This window comes from Pogoniulus pusillus, chromosome 4 (assembly GCF_015220805.1).
Source record: "Pogoniulus pusillus isolate bPogPus1 chromosome 4, bPogPus1.pri, whole genome shotgun sequence".
Taxonomy (NCBI): Eukaryota; Metazoa; Chordata; class Aves; order Piciformes; family Lybiidae; genus Pogoniulus; species Pogoniulus pusillus.
The window spans coordinates 809,241-829,277 of record NC_087267.1 but is presented as its reverse complement, the minus strand read 5'-3'; the positions used below and the strand labels follow the sequence as shown (position 1 = coordinate 829,277).

The following is a 20,037-nucleotide window of genomic DNA, read 5'->3' as shown; positions in this document are numbered from 1 at the left end:
GGGAAGTAGCTCCGTGGAGAGAGGCCTTGGAGTGCTATGGGCAGCAAGTGCTGCATGGGCCAGCAGTGTGCCCTTGTGGCTAAGAGAGCCAGTGGCAGCCTGGGGGCATTAAGAACTTAGGTGTGTGTCCAGCAGGGCTCCAGAGGTTCTCCTGCCCCTCTGCTCTGCCCTGCTGAGAGCACACCTGGAATGCTGTGTCCAGGTTGGGGCTCTCCAGTTCAAGAGAGACAGAGATCTTCTGGAGAAAGTCCAATGGAAGCTATGAGGCCCTGTTGTGAAGAAAGATTTGAGAGCCCTGAAGCTGTTTAGTCTGGAGAGAAGGCTGAGAAGGGATCTGCTCAATGTCTCTCTATGTCTGGGGGGTGGGTGTCAGGAGTTCAAACTGGTAAGGACATTTTAGCTGCAGGACTAGCAAGAGAAAATCTAAGAACCTTTTTGGCCTTTTAACTTGTTTATGCTCTTAGAGCAGAATGATTTTTTGCATTGGGGTGTTGGGGAAGATCTGACAGTGGTGATCCCAGCCTGCTTTTTTACAGGCTGAGAAACAACTGTGCCCCATCAAGCACTGTTCCTGGAGCCAGCAGCGAGCCTGCACCGTGTCAGCCTCCTCACGGCACCAGCGTAAGGTTGGTGCTTGTGGCTTGGGCCCGGCTGGGGGCTGGGGTGCAGGAAGCAGAGGCAGCTGAAGTGGAAACAGGAACTTGAGCACAGAGCAGGCCAAGAGCTGCCACCAGCAACAGGTGCCTGAGCAGAAAGCAGCAAGTTTGCCAGCAGCAGCTGGTCAGCATTGGAAGGTAAGAAAGCTGAGTGGGCTTTGAGAGTGAACGGCAAGAAACACCACCCCACCCCCAAAAAAACAGGGGCTGTGATGGGCAAAGAGGGCTGCCTGAGTTGGAGGTGCTCAGCATTTGCTCCTTCAGCCTGTGCTGTGGTCATCATTTGTGGTTCTCATGTTTGAGGCTCTCAGGAACCACATCTCTGAGTCACCCAGAGTGGCTGCACCAAGGCTGGTAGCTCTGTGTTTGTGTGGCACGGGGGGAAATGGGACGAGCTGAAGGGCTGAGCTCCCACTCTGGCTGATGCTCCTGTCTCAGAAGCTGTCTGGAGCCTTGTGTCGGGACTACAGTCAAGGCTTTTCATGATTCCATGAGCCAGCAGTGCAGCCAAGTGGCCAGGGAGGCCAGCAGCATCCTGGTCTGAGTGCAATGGCGTGGGCAGCAGGAGCAGGGGAGCGACGGTGCCCCCGCACCAGGCACTGGTGAGGCGCCACAGCGCTCACTCCTGGGCACTGTAGCAGGAGAAAGACACAGGTGCTGGTGCTGGAGGAGCTCTTGTTGAGGAGTTTGGAGAACATGGCTTATTAGGAGAGAGGCTGAGGAAGCTGGGGTTGTTGAGCAAGAAGAGAAGGCTGGCAGGAGACCTTGTTCTCTACAGCTGCCTGAAAGGGGATTGGGGTGAAGCTGGTGTAGACCTTTCTCCTGAGTAGCTAAGGACAGGACAAGAGCTAATGGCCTCACTTTGCAGCAGGAGGGGTGGGTGGGGGGTGTGTGCGTGTAAGGTTGGACATTAGGAAGACTTTCTTTATGGAGAGAGTGGTGAGGGGTTGGAACCGGCTGCCCAAGGGGGTGGTGGAGTCACCGTCCCTGGAGGGGTTCAAAAAACAGTTAGGTGTGGCAAGTGGGGACCTGGTCTGGAGGTGATGGAAGTGTTGAGTAGAAGACTTGATGCTCTTAGAGGTGTTTTCCAACCTGCTGGGGTGGAGAGCAGGTGGTGAGGCCCCCATTTAGGGCAGAGTTTGAGCTACTTGCTCAGATCAGCTGCCCCCTAGAGCAGCGCCCCCCCCCCCCATGCCAGCTGGATTTGCTGCTCTGTTCTCCAGCCACAGACTTCAAATATTCTTGGAGGGAGAGGTGCTGATGAGCTGGGGAGGAGAAAAGGGCATGAAAGATGGTGTCAGGCTGTGCTGGGCTGTCTGCCTGAGCCTGTCTGCTTCCTCCTGCTTCTCTGTTTGCACTCAGCTGGATTCACTGCTGCCACTGTGGCACATTCTTCCCAGAGGCAGCCTGGAGCAGGTCCAGAGAAGGGCAACAAAACCAGTGAAGGGTCTGGAGAACAGGGCTGGTGAGGAGCAGGTGAGGGATCTGAGGTTGCTTAGTCTGGAGAAGAGGAGGCTGAGGGGAGGGGAGACCTGGCTTTCCACAGCTCCCTGAAAGGAGGCCGGAATGAGGTGGGGGTTGCTCTTTTCTCCCTCGTAGCAGGTGATAGCACAAGAAGAAATGGGAAATGGCCTCAAACTGTGCTGGAGAGCTTTAGGTTGGAAATCAGGGACAATTGCTTTGCTGCAAGAGTGGTCAGAGATTGGAAGAGGCTGCCCAGGGAGGTGGTGGAGTCACCATCCCCAGAGGTGTTGAAGACATGTATGGCCATGGCACTTGGGGACAGGGTTGGATGGCTGTGGTTGCTGCTGGGTTGATGGCTGGACTTGATGATCCTTTCCAACCAAAAAAAGCCTATGGGCCTGAGGGGTTAGTGCTGTTGAGAAGCACAGAATGCAGGTGGGCTGCTAGGTGAGGATCCATCACTAAGAAGTTCTCATCCCTCTTCTTTGCTTTTTCTCAGGGCTATGTGATGTTTGCAGGGAGGTGAAACAGGGCTCAGCAGGCCAGCCTGCCAGCCCTTGCTTGCACCTTCTGCAGCCTGTAGCCTTCCTCTCTGCCCAGTGAGAAGCTGTTTGGGGGGGGCAGGAAGAACAATCTGGGGGCTAGTTACAGGTGGTGGGACATGAGAGCATTCCGGAATGATTGTAGGGGCAGCCAAGCCACCTAATCTTTTTGTGGCTCTCATTTTGTGTTGTTTGGGGGAGCCTTTCCCTTCCTTTCCCTTCCTTTCCCTTCCTTTCCCTTCCTTTCCCTTCCTTTCCCTTCCTTTCCCTTCCTTTCCCTTCCTTTCCCTTCCTTTCCCTTCCTTTCCCTTCCTTTCCCTTCCTTTCCCTTCCTTTCCCTTCCTTTCCCTTCCTTTCCCTTCCTTTCCCTTCCTTTCCCTTCCTTTCCCTTCCTTTCCCTTCCTTTCCCTTCCTTTCCCTTCCTTTCCCTTCCTTTCCCTTCCTTTCCCTTCCTTTCCCTTCCTTTCCCTTCCTTTCCCTTCCTTTCCCTTCCTTTCCCTTCCTTTCCCTTCCTTTCCCTTCCTTTCCCTTCCTTTCCCTTCCTTTCCCTTCCTTTCCCTTCCTTTCCCTTCCTTTCCCTTCCTTTCCCTTCCTTTCCCAGTGTCACCCCTGAAATTGAACTGTGGGGTTAGATTTCACCTCACTTTTATTTAACTTCCCCTTCCTGTGTATTGTTGCTTCCTGCAGGCCTCTTTAGACAGCCTGTGTGAGCAGCACAGCTTCAGCCTTCTCAGCCCTGCAGACTTCATGATTTTAGCTACATTTCCTCTTTTTTTTTTAAGCATAAGGCACAAACCAGCAGAGGCTCTGCTGTACCAGCACTGCCAGACCAGCACAGGGCTCTGCTCTGAACCTTTATCTGCCTGCTGGATGTGGGGCAGGCTGTGGATGTAGTCTACCTGGACTTCAGCAGGACCTTTGACACTGTCTGCCTTAGCAAGCTCCTGGCACAGCTGGCAGCTCGTGGCTGGGACAGATTCACTCTGATATGGGCCAGGAACTGGCTGGAGGGCAGGGCCCAGAGAGTGGTGGTGAATGGTGCCACACCCAGCTGGCAGCTGGCACTAGTGGTGTGTCTGAGGGATCAGTGCTGGGCACAGTCCTATTCAGTGTCTTTATTGATGATCTGGATGAGGGCATTGAGTCCAGCATCAGTAAGTTTGCAGGTGACACCAAGCTAGGAGCAGCTGTGGATCTACTAGAAGGCAGGAGGGCTCTGCAGAGGGACCTGGACGGGCTGGAGAGATGGGTGCAATCCAATGCCAGGAGTTTTAACAAGGCCAAGGGCAGGGTTCTGCACTTTGGCCACAACGAGCCCAAGCAGCACTACAGGCTGGGGACAGAGTGGCTGAGAGCAGCCAGGCAGAGAGGGACCTAGGGATCGACAGCAGATGAAAAGCAGCCAGCAGTGTACCCAGGTGGGCAGCAGAGCCAATGGCATCCTGGCCTGGAGCAGGAGCAGTGTGGGCAGCAGGACAAGGGAGGTTCTTCTGCCCCTGTGCTCAGCACTGCTCAGGCCACACCTTGAGTGCTGTGTCCAGTTCTGGGCTCCTCAATTCAAGAGAGATGTTGCAGTACTGGAAGGTGTCCACAGGAGGGCGACAAAGCTGTGAGGGGCCTGGAGCACAGCCCTGTGAGGAGAGGCTGAGGGATCTGGGGGGGTGCAGCCTGCAGCAGAGGAGGCTCAGGGCAGAGCTCATTGCTGTCTGCAGCTACCTGAAGGGAGGCTGTAGCCAGGTGGGGTTGGGCTCTGCTGCCAGGCAACCAGCAACAGAACAAGGGGACACAGTTCTCAAGCTGTGGCTGGGCAGGTTCAGGCTGGATGTTAGGAAGAAATTCTTCCCAGAGAGAGTGATTGGCATTGGAATGGGCTGCCCAGGGAGGTGGTGGAGTCACCATCCCTGGAGGTGTTGAAAAGGAGTCTGGATGAGGCACTTAGTGCCGTGGTCTAGTTAATTAGAAAGGTTAGGTGTCAGGTCAGACTCAATGATCCTAGAGGTCTTTTCCAACCTGGTTAATTCTGTCAATTCTGTGATTCTCCAGCACATTAGGCAGTGATTGAAAGGATGAGATACAGATAAAACCAACCTCAGGTGCAAAAAGGATCGTGTCATGGTGGCAGAGCAAGCCATGGCCTCCGGCGTGCTCACAGCAGGGAGGTTAAAGCCGGGAGCAGTCTCCACAGCACAGGAAAACCAGCACAGGCTGGAAATGCTGAACCTGGTAGCTGAGTGGTAGCCCAAATTCACATTAACATAGGGGGTGCCTGCGAGCTGTGCAGTCAGCCTGCATGAAGACTGGGATTTATACTTACAATCCCTCTGCTGTGCTGAAAGAGGTGCGAGGGCTCAAGGGTGACTGTTCTGGGGTGTCCTATGCTGTATGACAGAGGGGGCAGCAGGGCAGGTGGCCTGCAGGGTCCCTTCTAGCCCCCTGTCCGTGCCTGCTGTGGTCTGGCACCGTGTCCTGTTTGCACAGATGTGGAAAGCAGCCGTGGGCCACGACGTGTCGGTGAAGGTTGAGGCTCAGGGAGATGACTGGGACACGGACCCCGACTTTGTGGTGAGTGGATGGAGCCAGGCTCTAGTCTGTGTGAAAGAGTCCAGGGCACGGCCACAGAGCTGCTGCAGGCAGTGGAACATCTGTTGTGAGGACAGGCTGAAGGAGCTGGGGCTTGGAGCAGAGGAGCCTGAGGGCTGCCCTCATGCACGTTGCTAAAGCTGTGCAGGCAGTGTCGGGAGCACAGAGCCAGGCTCTGCTCAGGGGTGGCCAATGGCAGGACAAGGGGCAGTGGGGGCAAGCTGGCGCAGAGGAGGTGCCAGGGGAACAGAAGGAGAATCCTCTTCCCTGTGAGGGTGGCAGAGCCCTGGCACAGGCTGCCCAGAGAGGCTGTGGAGTCTCCTTCTCTGGAGCCATTCCAAAGCCACCTGGATGTGTTCCTGGGGGACCTGCCCAGTGCGACCCTGCTCTGCAGGGGAGCTGGCCTGGGTGATCTCCCCAGGTCCCTCCCAAGCCCTAACACGCCGTGATTCCATGTCTCCCGCGGTCCCCCGTGCACCGGCGCCGCTGGGGCTGTGCCGGGGTCCCTGGCCCTGGGCATGCCCCGGCCGGGGCTCGGCACTGCCGGCAGCGCCCTGGACCCCCGGCCCGGCTGCTCAGGGCCCTGCTGACGGCTGGGTTCGCTCCGCAGAACGACATCTCCGAGAAGGAGCAGCGCTGGGGAGCCAAAACCATCGAGGGCTCGGGACGCGCCGAGCACATCGAGTGAGTGCGGACCGAGCGCCGGCGGCTGCTTTGGAGCGAACGCGCCGGGGCCGGCTCACCGCGGCGGCCCTGGCAGTCAAGTCAGCCACACACCCCGGCAGCCCTGCCCCTCAGTGACCCCGGCAGCCCTGCCCCTCAGTGACCCCGGCAGCCCTGCCCCTCAGTGACCCCGGCAGCCCTGCCCCTCAGTGACCCCGGCAGCCCTGCCCCTCAGTCACCGCCGCAGCCCTGCCCCTCAGTCACCCCGGCAGCCCTGCCCCTCAGTCACCGCCGCAGCCCTGCCCCTCAGTCACCCCGGCAGCCCTGCCCCTCAGTCACCGCCGCAGCCCTGCCCCTCAGTCACCGCCGCAGCCCTGCCCCTCAGTCACCGCCGCAGCCCTGCCCCTCAGTCACGGCCGCGGCCCCGGGGGAGGGGCTGAGAAGCGGCCGCGGCAGCGCCGGCCGAAAGCAGCCAGATAAGGTCTGGTGCCGGCGGGGCGGGCGGGAGGCAGCAGCTCGCCTCCGGCCCCCGACAGCAGCCGAGGGGCAGGGGAGAGGAGAGCGCACCTCGGGCTGCAGCCCAGCCGGGCTTCTGGCTGCCGGGGTGTTGCGGGGGCATCGCTTTCCAGACCTTCAGACAGCGGTAGCCCGGTGGGCAAAGGCTTCCTGCGCCTTCGCTGCCCAAAGATGCCCCTGTACCGCAGCTGCCCCGGGGCGATGCCAGCCCCGCAGCTGCCCCGGCACATCCCAGCCCCGCTCTGAATGGCGCAGCAGCCAGAGCTGCAGGCAGAGTCGATCCCTTAATGGGGACTTCACGGTGGTGTCTAGAGGCACCCACTGAGCCCACCGCCAGGCACCATCATCTCCTGCCACACACTGCAGTGGCTGCCCCCGTGCATCAGGCCGCGTTTGTGTCCTGCTCCGTGCTGGGCTCTGGCTGGTACAGAGGCACAGGGGGGCTCTAGGTGGCTGCATGGTTCCACGCCATCCCACAGACACTTGCCCTGACTCTCTCTGTCTCTCCAGCATCCATCAGCTGAGGAGCAAGGTGTCAGAGGAACATGAGGTGATCAAGAAGAAGGAGCTGGAGACGGGCCCCAAGGCCTCCTATGGCTATGGGGGCAAGTTTGGGATGGAGCGGGACCGGATGGATAAGGTAACAGTTGTGGAGGACTTCCTTGGGCCAGTGGAGAAAAGGAAAGAGCTCCCAGCCCTGTTCGCTGGCCTCCCCGAGGGGAGGGAATGGAGAGCTGGCATGGCTGTGCAGTCTCACAGGTGCACCTAGCCCATGGTCTGCAGAACCTGTTACAACTCCTTTGTGTTCCACAAACCTCCTCACAACACCCCCCCTGCGGAGGACTTCCCATGGCTGCTTTCAAACCTGCTGCAGAGCAGTTCAGTTTGGTGTCCCCTTACTTGTGCCTGGAGAATTAAGGACTCAGAATTCTCTCCTCCAATTAAGAGCTCCAAATTCTCTCTTCATCTTCTCCACTGCAGAGCTCTGTGGTATCTTCCCCAGGATAAGTCTCTAGCTCATACCTTCTGTTCTCACATCGAATCTGGTTTGTGTTTTCCTCATCCTGCACCTTCCAGCAGTTGATGCTTTGTTCTTCTCAGCTGTGAGGTGTTTGGATTGCAGTAAGATTAACCAGGTGGGGGTTATGGAAGGTGTGAATGATGGCAGGGTGGGAAACAGGCCAAAGAGGAGCAGTCATGCTCAAGCCCCTTCTGCTGGAGCAAGGTGAGGATGTTTCTGTTGAGCAGCTCCTTGGTCTTTGGCTGGTCTGACCAGGATGTTCCTCTGGGTCTTCTCCTGAGGACCATGTGTCCTGGCCACACCACCTCAGGCAGCAGGGCTCTCTGGCCTGGCCTATAGAGGGTGGTCTCAGCCAGGTCTGCTGCCTCTCACTCTTTGACACAGAAATCAGAGGGCAGCTGCCCAGGCCTGTGGGGTTTTGGGTGTGCAAGGCCAGCTGCACCTTTCTCCATTTCCCCCTGGCATTGTCCACCACTGCAGTGGCATTTGGGAGTGGCAGGTGTTGAGCATCCCATGGCTTGCTTCATAAGCTGGCAGTGGGGCTGGCTGTGTAGGATGGGGGCTCTGGCTGTGTGGGATGGGGGCTGGTTATGTGGGATAGCTGCTCTTGAAGCTGCATCCCAGGTCTCAGAACAGAGGCTGAGCAGAAGTCGTTGCCACCACCCGTGTGGTCACTTTTGGACCTGTCGCTTAATGGCTGAGGCAGCAGGGAAGAGCAGCACTCAGGTCTGTGTCACCCTGCCAGGCTGAGTGTGTGTGCCTGTGTCACTCTATTTCTCTCCTCAGTGTGCTGTGGGCCATGAGTACGTGGCTGATGTTGGGAAGCACTCCTCGCAGACTGATGCAGCCCAGGGCTTCGGGGGGAAGTTTGGAGTCCAGCGGGACCGAGCTGACAAGGTGTGTTGCAGACTGCAGCTGAAGCCTCTGCTGGTGGCCTGTGCTCAGCCCCTGCCACACTCTGCTTGCATTTGAGGTGGTGGCTGCAGTTTGCCAGGTGCTGGTGTGTGCAGGTCTAGGTGTGCCGTGCACCACAGAAGCATGCAGCTCAGCCCCTGCACATAGGACAACGGTGACAGATGTGGCACTTGTGAACTGTGGTGACTCTGCTGTGCATCAGCAGTCTTGCACTGCCCTGTCCAGGGGGCTGTGGCGTTTTGCACCTCCAGACCCCTAAGCTGTTGCACACAGAGTGCCTGGCCATGGCAGGACTGGATGGTGGCAGCAGGCTGCTGCCCCTCCCCTGCCCAGCCCGGTGTCAGGCGCTGCCCAAACGCCCTGCCTGCTGACAGGGTTGGGACCAGGATCATGCCCATCTTACCTGGAGCGTGTGGGATCTTGTGAGGGCTCCTTCCTGGGCATGCTACCCCAAGGAAAGCAGGGGTGGTGTGAGGGGCTGAGGAAGCCTGGACCAGCCCAAGAGTGGCCCCTGGAGCAGGGTGGGCAAGCCCCAGCATGGCCCTCAGGACAACTGACATTCTCCCCTTGTTCCAGTCAGCACTGGGCTTTGAATACAAGGCTGAAGTGGAGAAACACTCGTCCCAGAAAGGCAAGTCCATGCCATGAGTGGCCCCTTGATGCTTTGCTCAGCTTCTCTCTGCCCCCAAGTCCCCGTGCTGTCTGCCGTGGCTCTGTCTCCTTTGCTATCCCCTTCCAGCCACTTGTTTGAGATTCGTGATGCCAGACCATTGCAGCTCCCTCCCCTGCTCTTCTGTCACCACCCTTCTGTGGTACCTTGTGCTTGCCTCTGTTCTGCTTTGATGGAAACCACATCATGGCTGAGCACAGAAGATACCCCCAAGTGCATCCCCAAAGGGTCTCTGATATTTCCTTTCATCTAGGGGTCACTCTGAGCTCCAGAGGGAACCCAGTGCTGGTTTAACAAGAAAATAACTGAATCACGTTTGGGTCAGGCCAGTCCCAAGCACAAATCCAGGCTGGGCACAGAGTGGCTCCAGAATTGTCTGGAAGAGAAAGAATTGGGGGTGTCAGCTGGTCACAAAGACCCCAGGAGCCAGCACTGGTTGCTGGCAGCCAAAAGTCAGCTGTGTGCTGGCTGTGCCAGAGCAGGGAGAGCAGCAGCACAGAGAAGGGATTCTGTCCCCTGCTCTGCTCTGCTCAGACCTCACCTGCAGCACTGCCTCCAGCTCTGGTGCCCCCAGCATAGGAGAGACATGGAGAGGGTCCAGAGGAGGCCACAAAGATGATCAGAGGGATGGAGAACCTTCCTAGGGGGCAGGCTGGGAGAGTTGGGGCTCTTCAGCTTGGAGAAGAGAAGGTTTCAGGGATACCCTAGAGCAACCTTCCAATACCTGAAGAGGGCTACAAGAAAGCTGGGAAGGGACTTTTGACAAGGGCTTGGAGTGACAGGATGAGAGGGAATGGACTGAAGCTTGTGGAGGGCAGATTGAGACTGGAGATTGGGAAGAAATTCTTTCCAGTGAGGGTGGGGAGGCACTGGCACAGGCTGCCCGGGGAGGCTGCGGATGCCCCATCCCTAGAGGTGTTCAAGGCCAGGTTGGGTGAGACCTTGAACAACCTGGGCTGGTGGAAGGCGTCACTGCCTGTGGCAGGGCATTTGGAACTAGATGGGTTTGCTTCGTGCCCCCCCTGCCGCTTCATGCCCGGCTCCTATCGCTTCATGCCCGCCCCTGCCGCTTCATGCCCGGCTCCTATCGCTTCATGCCCGCCCCTGCCGCTTCATGCCCGGCTCCTATCGCTTCATGCCCGCCCCTGCCGCTTCATGCCCGGCTCCTATCGCTTCATGCCCGCCCCTGCCGCTTCATGCCCGGCTCCTATCGCTTCATGCCCGCCCCTGCTGCTTCATGCCCGGCTCCTATCGCTTCATGCTCGCCCCTGCCGCTTCATGCTCGCCCCTGCCGCTTCATGCTCGCCCCTGCCGCTTCATGCTCACCCCTGCTGCTTCATGCCTGGCTCCTATCGCTTCATGCCCGCCCCTGCCGCTTCTTTCTTGCCCTCGCCCCCGCAGCTTCTCCCCTGTGCTCCCCCCGTCTTAGCCCCCTGCCTTCAACAAGCGTCATGCTAGGGGCAGCATTTCACTCCTTGCACCATCTCAGATTACTCCAAGGGCTTTGGCGGCCGTTACGGTGTGGAGGGGGACAAGGTGGACAAAGCAGCGGTGGGCTTCGACTACAAGAGCCAGTCGGAGAAGCACGACTCTCAGAAGGGTGAGCTGCGGAGCCCAGAGCCGCAGGACTGCAGCTCGCTGTGACTCTGTGCTTACTTTTCGCATCAGCAGTGGAGAAGTTTCAGGGAGACTTAGACAGGCTGAGAGCTGGGCAGGCAGAAATGGGTGCTGGTGGAGGAGAAGCTCAACAGGAGCCAGCAGTGTGCACTTGCAGCCCAGAAAGCAAAGCAGAGCCTGGGCTGCAGCAGCAGCAGTGTGGCCAGCAGGGCCAGGGAGGTGATTCTCCCCCTCTGCTCTGCTGAGACCCCACCTGGAGTGCTGCATCCAGCTCTGGAGCCCCTGGGACAAGAAGGATGTGGAGATGCTGGAGTGTGTGCAGAGCAGGGCCAGGAGGATGCTCAGAGGGCTGCAGCAGCTCTGCTGTGAGCACAGACTGAAAGAGTTGGGGCTGTGCAGGCTGCAGCAGAGGAGGCTCCCAGGTGACCTTTGTGGGCCCTTCCAGGATCTGAAGGAGGCCTTCAGAAAAGCTGGGGAGGGACAGGACTGGGGGGGATGGAGCAAAGCTGGAGGTGGGAGAGTGAGGCTGGAGGTGAGGAGGAAGTTGTTGAGCATGAGAGTGGTGAGAGGCTGGAATGGGTTGCCCAGGGAGGTGGTTGAGGCCCCATGGCTGGAGGTGTTTGAGGCCAGGCTGGCTGAGGCTGTGTGCAGCCTGCTTTAGGGTAGAGTGTCCCTGGGCATGGCAGGGGAGTTGGAACTGGCTGCTCCTTGTGCTCCCTTCCAGCCCTGCCTGATTCTATGATTCTAAATTGAATGAAATTCAGCAGTGACAGGTGTGGAGTCTTGCACCTGGGGAAAATAAACAATCCCAGGTACTGGTGTAGGTTGGGGATTGACCTGTTGGATTGCAGTGAAGAGGAAAGGGATCTGGGGGTCCTAGTTGGTGGAAGGTTGATCATGAGCCAGCAATATGCTCTTGTGGCCAGGAGGGGCAGTGCCATTCTGGGGTGTATTAGTAGGGCTGTGGTTAGTTGGTCGAGAGAGAGGTTCTCCTGCCCCTCTTCTCTGTCCTGGTGAGGCCACATCTGGAGTTCCATGTCCAGTTCTGGACCCCCTAGTTCAAGAGGGACATAGAACTGCTTGAGAGAGTTCAGCACAGAGCCACAAGGGTGCTGAAGGGAATGGAACATCTCTGTTACAAGGAGAGCCTGAGGCAGCTGGGGCTGTGCTGCTGGGAGAGGAGGAGACTGAGAGGTGACCTCAGCAGTGGTTATAAAGATGTAAAGGTGAGTGCCAGGAGGCTGGAGCCAGGCTCTGCTGGGTGATGCCAGTGACAGCACAGGGGCACTGGGTGGGAGCTGAGGCAGAGGAAGTTTCATTTAAACATGAAGAGGAATTTTTTCCCTGTGAGGGTGACAGAGCCCTGGAACAGGCTGCCCAGGGGGCTTGGGGAGTCTCCCTCTCTGGAGATGTTCAAGACCTGCCTGGATGTGTTCCTGTGTGATCTGCTCTGAGTGATCCTGCTCTGCAGAGGGTTGGACTGGATGAATTTTCAAGGTTCCTTCCAGTCTCATACTCTGTGGTTCTGTGATGTGTGTGCCCGCAGCCTGCTGAAGGGTGAGGATAGCCACGGCACACTGCTGTGTGGCTGCTGAAGGGACACCAGCCTGGAGGAAGAGGAGCAGCAGGGATCCGTGGGCACAGAGATCTCCTGTGCAGTGTTTCAGCAAAGAAAGGGGGCAGGGCTCTGCCCAGGCAGGTGCTAGGAGCAAGTTACATGTCCCAGGAAGTGGAGAGAGGGCTGCTGCAGCAGCCACTGCTGGGGTATCTTGCCTTGCTCTGTTGGCTTTCTCCCAGGCCCTGGGCAAAGGAGAACTTACTGCCTCTGATCTGACTTCTCTTTACCTCCCATATCTCTTCTCTTCCATGCCATGATCTGCATCACCGCGGCTGAAGACTATTCTGTGGGCTTTGGTGGGAAGTTCGGGGTCCAGAGGGATCGTCAGGACAAGAGTGCCCTTGGCTGGGACCATCAGGAGGAAATTCAACCCCATGCTTCCCAGACAGGTAGGACAATGCTAGGGACGGCAGCACAGCTTCCCTGGAGCACACGCAGACCCCCCAGCTAATGGGTCACGCTTGCCAGGAACCCAGCTCACGGTGGAGCAGCAGAATAGGAGGGCAAACTCCACCAGAGGAGGTGCCAGCAGGGGATGTGGAATGCAGGGCCCTCAGGCAGGCTTCCTAGGTCAGATGGTGATTCCCTGTGAGGTGTGCTCCTGATCGCAAGCTCAAGCAAGAGCTGTCACATGGGAGTGAGGCACAGCAGCTTCAGGAGTGGCTGCAGTGCTGTGTGCCCAACTTCAGCAAGCGCAGCCACGCTACACTTGCCTGGCTTCTCACCCCAGTGCCCAGAGGAGGCATCTTTGCCAGTGCAGGGCCCTGAACACCCCTGCACTGTGCTGAAGGGATGAAGGATTGGTCCTCAAAGAGCTGTTGTCCAAAGCATTTTGCCTGTCTTGCCTCTCCTTACTTCTATATGCAGGAGGATGCAGGCAAAGCTGACTTGTTTCACTGCACTCTGATGCCAGAGGTGCACCCAGAATAGAAATCATCAAATAGTGACCCCCCAACCCCTTTTTTTTCCATACAGACTATGCCAAGGGCTTTGGAGGTCGTTATGGGGTCCAAAAGGACAGGGTGGATAAAGTAAGTCTGCATGCTGCATCCTGCAATTGCTTCCTGCTCATCACCGCTGCCAGAGGAGAGAGGCTCCACGCAGCATTTTCAGTCCCTAGGATGCCACCCTTCAGCAGGAGAAGCCCCTGGCCTTGGCTGGAGGGCAGCAGCACTCCCACAGTGCAGGGAGGCACCAGGGCTGCAGCCAGCAGCTCCAGAGGGCTGTGCCGGATGATGGGCACAGATGGGGACAAAGCTTGAGCCAGACCCAGCAGGGCATCTCAGCACTGGCCTTGCCCAAAAGCTGCACACTTCCTCCACTTCCTCTTGCAGAGTGCTGCAGGCTTTCATGAGATGGCAGCTCCCACCTCCTCCTACGAGAAGACAAGCCCTCAGGATGCAGGTGAGACAACAGGGCACTAGTCTTGGGCTTAGTGGGCTCAAGGTCCCTCCAGCAGCACCCTGGCAGGCATGTGCTGCGGTGGGCCGTGCATTACCCTGCGTGGAGGGGCAGAGTGGCTGACCTGCAAGCTCCTCTGGGAGAAGGTGGAGCTTTGGAGGCTTGGGGTGGTGGAAAGAAGCCTTTGGGCAGGCTGCTCAAGTGTCTTCTCCACAGGAGCTCCCGGAGGCACCAGCAGCCTGCGGTCCCGCTTTGAAAACATGGCCAAGGCAGCGGAGGAGGAGAGCAGGAGACAAGCTCAGGAGGAGAGGCCGAGGCAGAGGCGGCGCCAGGCAGCTCCACCACAGGTGAGCCCTGGCCGCCGTGCTGTGGCCCCCATGGCCTGTGGATCAGGCTGTTTTGTAGGGCCATGCAGCTCCATCTTCTTCTGCCTGATGTCTCGGCAGCAATCTCTTGCCTAAAGTGCTTCCCTGCCGCTGCTGAGCCCCACATCAGGCACTGGACTTTCCTTGCTGGCCCTGCCTGCACTCACCTGTGTCCCCTGTGCTTTGCCCCAGGCTCCTCCTTGATTCTGGTGCCTGGCAAACGGCCTGGCTGCACCTTCTCAGTGCTGCGAGCCCAGCAACTGGGCTTCTCCATGCTGGGAACTGCACCCAAACCTTCACCCATACAAGGCCTCCTTCTGCATTCAGTGTGCAGTTGAGGTTCCACCAGTCCAGCATTCTCTGGTTGCCCAGAGGTGGTGGAGTTTCCATCCATGAAACTATTCCAAGCCCACCTCGAGCACTCTGTTCCAGCTGACATTGCCTTAGTTGAGGAGTTGAACTAGATCATCTCCAGAGGTCAGTTCTCCTCAAGACCACTTTCAGCAGACACCCCCCAGCCAGTCATTACAGGCCTGTTAGGTGCCCAGTTCCTAGGGCAGGTTTCTGGGAGCTGGAATGGATTTCAGCCAGGGTGGCACTTTTCTGAGTTGCTGTGTTGGGAATGGGAACAAACATGGCTCTGGAGCTCATTCAGAGGAGACTGAGGAGGTCTGATGGCTTTTCTCCAGCAGGGTATCCCCCAGAGAGAGAAGGACCACACAGCAGCAGCTGTGCCAGCTGCACCAGCTGTGCCAGCAAAGATGCCCAGCAGCACTGCCCAAGACAGGCCTGCGACACAAGAACAGGTACCAAGGTGGGCTGGGGGCAGGCAGGACAGGGAGCAGGAGAGAGAGTGGCACCTGAGGAGCCGTGTTTCAGCCCTGCAGGAAGCAGCAGGCTGCAGTGGTGAACAGGGGAGGCTTTGGAAAGGGTGAGGGGTGAGGTGGGAAGCACTGGGATGGTGCTGGGACATGGCTGCACAGCACCTTACATCACCAGGCAGGCTCTTGGGCTAGGTCAGTGCTGTGGCAGTACCTTGAGCTCAGCTCTGTGAGCCATGAGAGTCTGCCCAGCAGTGCCAGGTGCCCATTCAGCAGCAGAGGTGTTTCCCCCTGAAGCAGAGGACAGTGATCCATTAGCGTTGTGGCAGCACTAAAGGCACCTGCAGTGGAGCAGGATCCCTGCTCTGGGTGCTGTCTGCAGTGGGATGTCTGCAGGTGACTCTCCTGTCGCTGTCTCACTTGATGACAGGAGACCAAAAGGGAGGATGAGGAAATGCCACCTGTTTTGCCACCAAGACCAGCAGACCTGGGTGAGGAGCTGTGCCAGGCCCCCGGGCAGGATCAGCCCATCTACAGTGAAAGCTTGGATGTTGGTGGGGACTACGAGGAGCTGCTAGACCCCTCTGACTACTGCGATGGTACCAGTGGAGGTGCTGACTATGAGGAGCTGCCAGCACCCTCGGGAGAGCCAGAGGCCATCTATGATGATGGAGCAGATGGAGGTGAAGAGTACGAGGAGATCCTCCCTGAGAAGCCCAGCCAGAGCCAGCCCTACCTGGGTGAGTACCGAGGGAAAAGGCCACGTGTCAGGGAGCTGCTGTCTGTCTGCACACCCCACTGGGTGTGGGTGACGGACTCCAGAGGGAATGTGTTTCCTGAAAGCTACTATGATCAGGGTAGCAGCTGCTGATGATGGAGACCTGGTTGTCTCCCACGCCCTTGTCCTGCTCTAAGGTGTGAGATCAGCAGCAGGGGATGCTGGGCTCCAGCAAGTATCTGCTGGAGCGGAGAGGGCTGCTGTGGGCTCTGAAGAAGCTGGAGCTGGAATGATCACAGAACTGTCAGGGCTGAAAGGGACCTCAAAGGTCATCCAGTTCTGACCCCTCTGCCATGGCCAGGGACACCTCACACTAGATCAGGTTGCTCAGAGCCATGTCCAGACTCCAGGGGTGAGTCTTCTACCACCTACCTGGGCAACCTGTTCCAGTGTCTCACCACCCTCCTGCTGAAGAACTTCTTCCTAACATTCAATCTGAACCTGCTCACTTCTAGCTTTGTACCATTCTCCCCAGCCCTATCACTACCTGAGAGCCTAAAAAGTTCCTCCCCAGCTTTCTTGCAGCTCCCTTCAGATCCTGGAAGGCCACAAGAAGGTCTCCTTGGAGCCTTCCCTTCTCCAGAATGAACTCTCTCAGTCTGTCCTCACAGCAGAGCTGCTACAGCCCTCTGAGCATCCTCCTGGCCCTTCTCTGGACACACTCCAGCATCTCCACATCCTTCTTGTAATGGGGGCTCCAGAACTGGATGCAGTACTCCAGGTGGGGTCTCACCAGTGTGGAGTAGAGGGGGAGTATCACTTCCCTCACCCTGCTGGCCACACTTCTCCTGCTGCAGCCCAGGCTCTGGTTGCTCTCTGGGCTGCAAGAGCACACTGACAGCTAGATTGAGCTTCTTATCCACCAGCACCCCCAAGTCACTCTCTCCAGGGCTGCTCTCCAGCCACTCACTGCCCAGCCTATATCAGTGCTTGGGATTGCCCTGACTCAGCTGCAGCGCACCTTGCACTTGGTCATGTAGAGCTTCGTGAGGTTGGCTTGGGCCCAGTTCTGCAGCCTGTCAAGGTCCCTCTGTACCCTACCTACCCATTTTGTCTTCTGCAGAGGACACAGAAAATGTGTATGAGATGCATAGTCCTGGGACCTGTGCAGTGGCTCTCTACGATTTCCAAGGAGGTGAGTCTGTCACCCAGGCTGTGGGGAGAGGCTCTGTGAGAGAGCTGGGGGTGGCAGACCAGGGAGATGGAGGCTGGCATCAGCAGCAGTGCTGGGAAGATTCCAAGCTTGTAGTTTAAGTGCCTTCCTCTTGGAAAGCTGGATGAGGCTTGGCCTGGAGACAAGAAACTTCCTCTGACTGGGAAGCTTTGCTGCCCCTCAGCTTTGTCTGTGCAGTTTGATGGGGATGGAGATGGGCTGAGCTCTGAGGGTTCTCAGGGAGTGCAGTTTGATGGGGATGAGCTGAGCTCTGAGGGGTCTCAGGGAGTGCTGTTTGCTTGGGATGGGGATGGGTGGCAGAAGGGCTGTGACACCAGCTCTCTCTGGGCTTATCCTTTTGTTGCCACTGTGTTTCTGCATTGTCACTCTCTTTGAATGTGTTTGTTTTTTGCAGATGGAGATGATGAGATCTCTTTTGATCCTGATGACACCATCACACATATAGAGATGGTGGATGAGGGCTGGTGGAGGGGAGAATGCCGGGGCAGAGTAGGCCTCTTTCCAGCAAATTATGTGAAGCTTCTTCAGTGAAACCAGTGTTGTCCAAGCTGCTGCCATCCAAACCTTTGCCTCGCTCTGCTTCAGCTTTTTGTGTGTTGCTAGCTTCGTTTGGCTCACCCTGGCGTGTCTCTATGGCAAGAAATTCCAAGGAGCAAACTGGCAGTGTCTGGGGAATTGCTTTGGCCTCTTCCCAGGAGTGGACTGGACTTTGGTTCCCATTCACTTCTGCATGGGAAAAGTGGGATGATTTAAAGCATGTGAACATGATACCCAGGCTGTGCCAGCCACAAGTCTGCAGGGGAAGTGAGGCCATTCCTGTTCCCAGCAGGGCAGTTGGCAGAAAGAAAACACCAGCTCTAACCCAGCCAAGCTGGAAGGGACACCAGCTATGGGAGCTTCTGCAGCTGCTGTGACCCTGGCTCTCATCCTACCCAGGGGCCAAGGAAAAGAGCCCTGTGAAGGCTGCCAGCCTTGCCTGTCTTCCCAGGAAGAGTCTCCACTCGTAGGGTGAGCCACGTTTGCAGCACAGGCTAGAGGAGCATCCAACCAACCCTAGAATGACCTTAGGTTGGAAGGGACCTCAAAGATCATCTGCTCCATGGGCAGGGACACCTCTCAACTAGACTCAGCTGCTCAAGGCCTCGTCCAGCCTGGGCTTGAGGAGACATCCGCAACGTGAACCTGGTCAGCCCGAGCAGGTTTCAGGATGGAGGTCACAGGCTAAATCCCTGCTACTTCAGAAGCCAGAGCAGAGAGGGTGAGGAGGTTAATCAGGAGCTGTTTTGGTTTGCTCCCCTACCCTATTTTTAACGTTGCTATAATTTAATGTGAAAACAAAAGGGGGAAAGCTACAGGGTGTGGGATGTGAGGTGAAGGATCTGCTGCTCTGGCTGGGTTTGAGAGGCTGTTTGTGTACACCAGGGTGTGTAGCAGCAGAAGGTGTTGCAGAAGCAGCCCATCAGAAATGTCAGCCTAGCTGAGGGAAAGCCTGGCTGCAGTTCTGTGTGGCCTGCCCTAGGTGAGCCTGCTTTGGCAGGGGCTTGGACTCGATGGTCTCTGGAGGTCCCCAGCAACCCCTAACACTCTGTGACTCGTTGCATACACACAAAAGGGCACTTTTGTTCCTCCTTGTCTCACAGAGTCACAGGATGTCAGGGGTTGGAAGGGACCAGAAGATCATCTAGTCCAACCCCCCTGCCAGAGCAGGATCGCCCAGGGCAGGTCACACAGGAACACATCCAGGTGGGTTTTGAAAGTCTCCTGAGAGTCACTGAATCACAGAATCAAGCAGGTTGGAAGAGACCTCCAAGCTCATACAGCCCAACCTAGCACCCAGCCCTGGCCAATCAACCAGACCATGGCACTAAGTGCCCCATCCAGGCTTGGCTTCAACACCTCCAGGGATAGTGACTCCACCACCTCCCTGGGCAGCCCATTCCAATGCCAATCACTCTCTCTGACAACAACTTCCTCCTAACATCCAGCCTAGACTTCCCCTGGCACAGCTTGAGACTGTGTCCCCTTGTTCTGTTGCTGCTTGCCTGGCAGAAGAGACCTTCCCCACACAGACCCCGTGCTTGTGTCTGGCTGCTCCTGCCTGCTGCCATGGTGTGGGACACTGTGCCCACCTGCAGAGCTGGACACCTGCGCAGCCATTCGAGCTCAGACTGCAGAAGCCCTGCAAGAGGAGGTGAAGCCAAGGCAGTGGCAGCGGCAGGAAGGTGACTGCTCCGTGGGCCCAGCCAGCCCTCAGCCACCTTCCTACACCACTCACGACAGCTTTGGCTCTTTCCTGGCTATAAGGCAAAGCAAGCGCTTCTGCTGCGGGTTCAAGCAATGCCAGCTTGCAGTGCCCTGGTGGCCTGCTTAAACTGCTGGCTGCTGTACCAGCGTCCAGAGTGCTGCAGGGCATCCATGGCATCCTGCAGAGACCCAGCAGACCTCGCCCTCAGTGCCAGAGCATCTGTGGGGGCAGGGTGGTGTTGACAGCCCCTTTGCGGAGGCCAAGTTTCACAGCCCAAGAAACTGCCCCTTGTGCCGTGCACGGCTTGGCAGAGGTGCCTGTGGCCAGCAGATCTCTGGTGCTACATTCAGTGAGCTTTTGCAGCACTGCCTGGCAGCAGCGTGGCTGCAGCAGGTCCTGTGCTGAGCCCAGCAGGTGGCACTTGCTAAACAAAGGCTCCTGCACCTATGGCCTTGTTCCCGACTGCACTTTGCTAGTCTGCCACCAGGGATGCGCTGGGGACCGCAGACAAGCGCTGGCAGCCTGCCACCGGCAGCAGCTGCCTGGGCAGGAGCACTGAGGCCACTGCTGCAGCAATCCAAGATCTTGTGCCGCCGCTGGCACTGTGGCAGCAGCGTGGCAGCAGCGTGGCACCCTGGTGCGCCTCTGCCTCGGTCAGGAAGCCAGGAGGGAGCTGGGGTTCTGCTGAACTTCTCGTGAGGGGAGTTAAGACACAAACGAGGTCATGTATCAAATTGAGACTGCTTATTATGAGTTAAACAGAGAAAGTGGGGAAAGAAAGGGAAGGAAGGAAGAAAGAAAGCAGGAGAAATGAAACATGGAAAGAAGGAAAAGGGAGAGGGACTGGAGAAAGAGAGAGCAAGAGAGATGGAATGCAGAAAGAAGGAAAAGAAAAGGGAGAGGGACTGGAGAAAGAGCAGGAGAGATGGAACAGAGAAAGAAGGAAAAGAAAAGGGAGAGGGAGAATGGAGAAGGAGCAGAGAGAGAATTA

General features: G+C 57.4%; 1 protein-coding gene across 1 annotated transcript; it reads left to right on the top strand.

Moving 5' to 3' along the window:
• The first annotated feature begins 543 nt into the window (after window positions 1-543).
• LOC135174439 (hematopoietic lineage cell-specific protein-like) lies at window positions 544-17,461 on the top strand. Its single transcript, XM_064141710.1, has 15 exons — window positions 544-794; window positions 5,141-5,224; window positions 5,853-5,926; window positions 6,932-7,061; window positions 8,229-8,339; window positions 8,934-8,988; window positions 10,517-10,627; window positions 12,541-12,651; window positions 13,238-13,293; window positions 13,597-13,666; window positions 13,880-14,010; window positions 14,718-14,834; window positions 15,280-15,589; window positions 16,691-16,762; window positions 17,196-17,461. Exons 2-15 carry the CDS (start codon window positions 5,141-5,143, stop codon window positions 17,330-17,332), a joined length of 1,569 nt encoding a protein of 522 aa, XP_063997780.1. The 5' UTR covers window positions 544-794; the 3' UTR covers window positions 17,333-17,461.
• The last annotated feature ends 2,576 nt before the right edge of the window (window positions 17,462-20,037 follow it).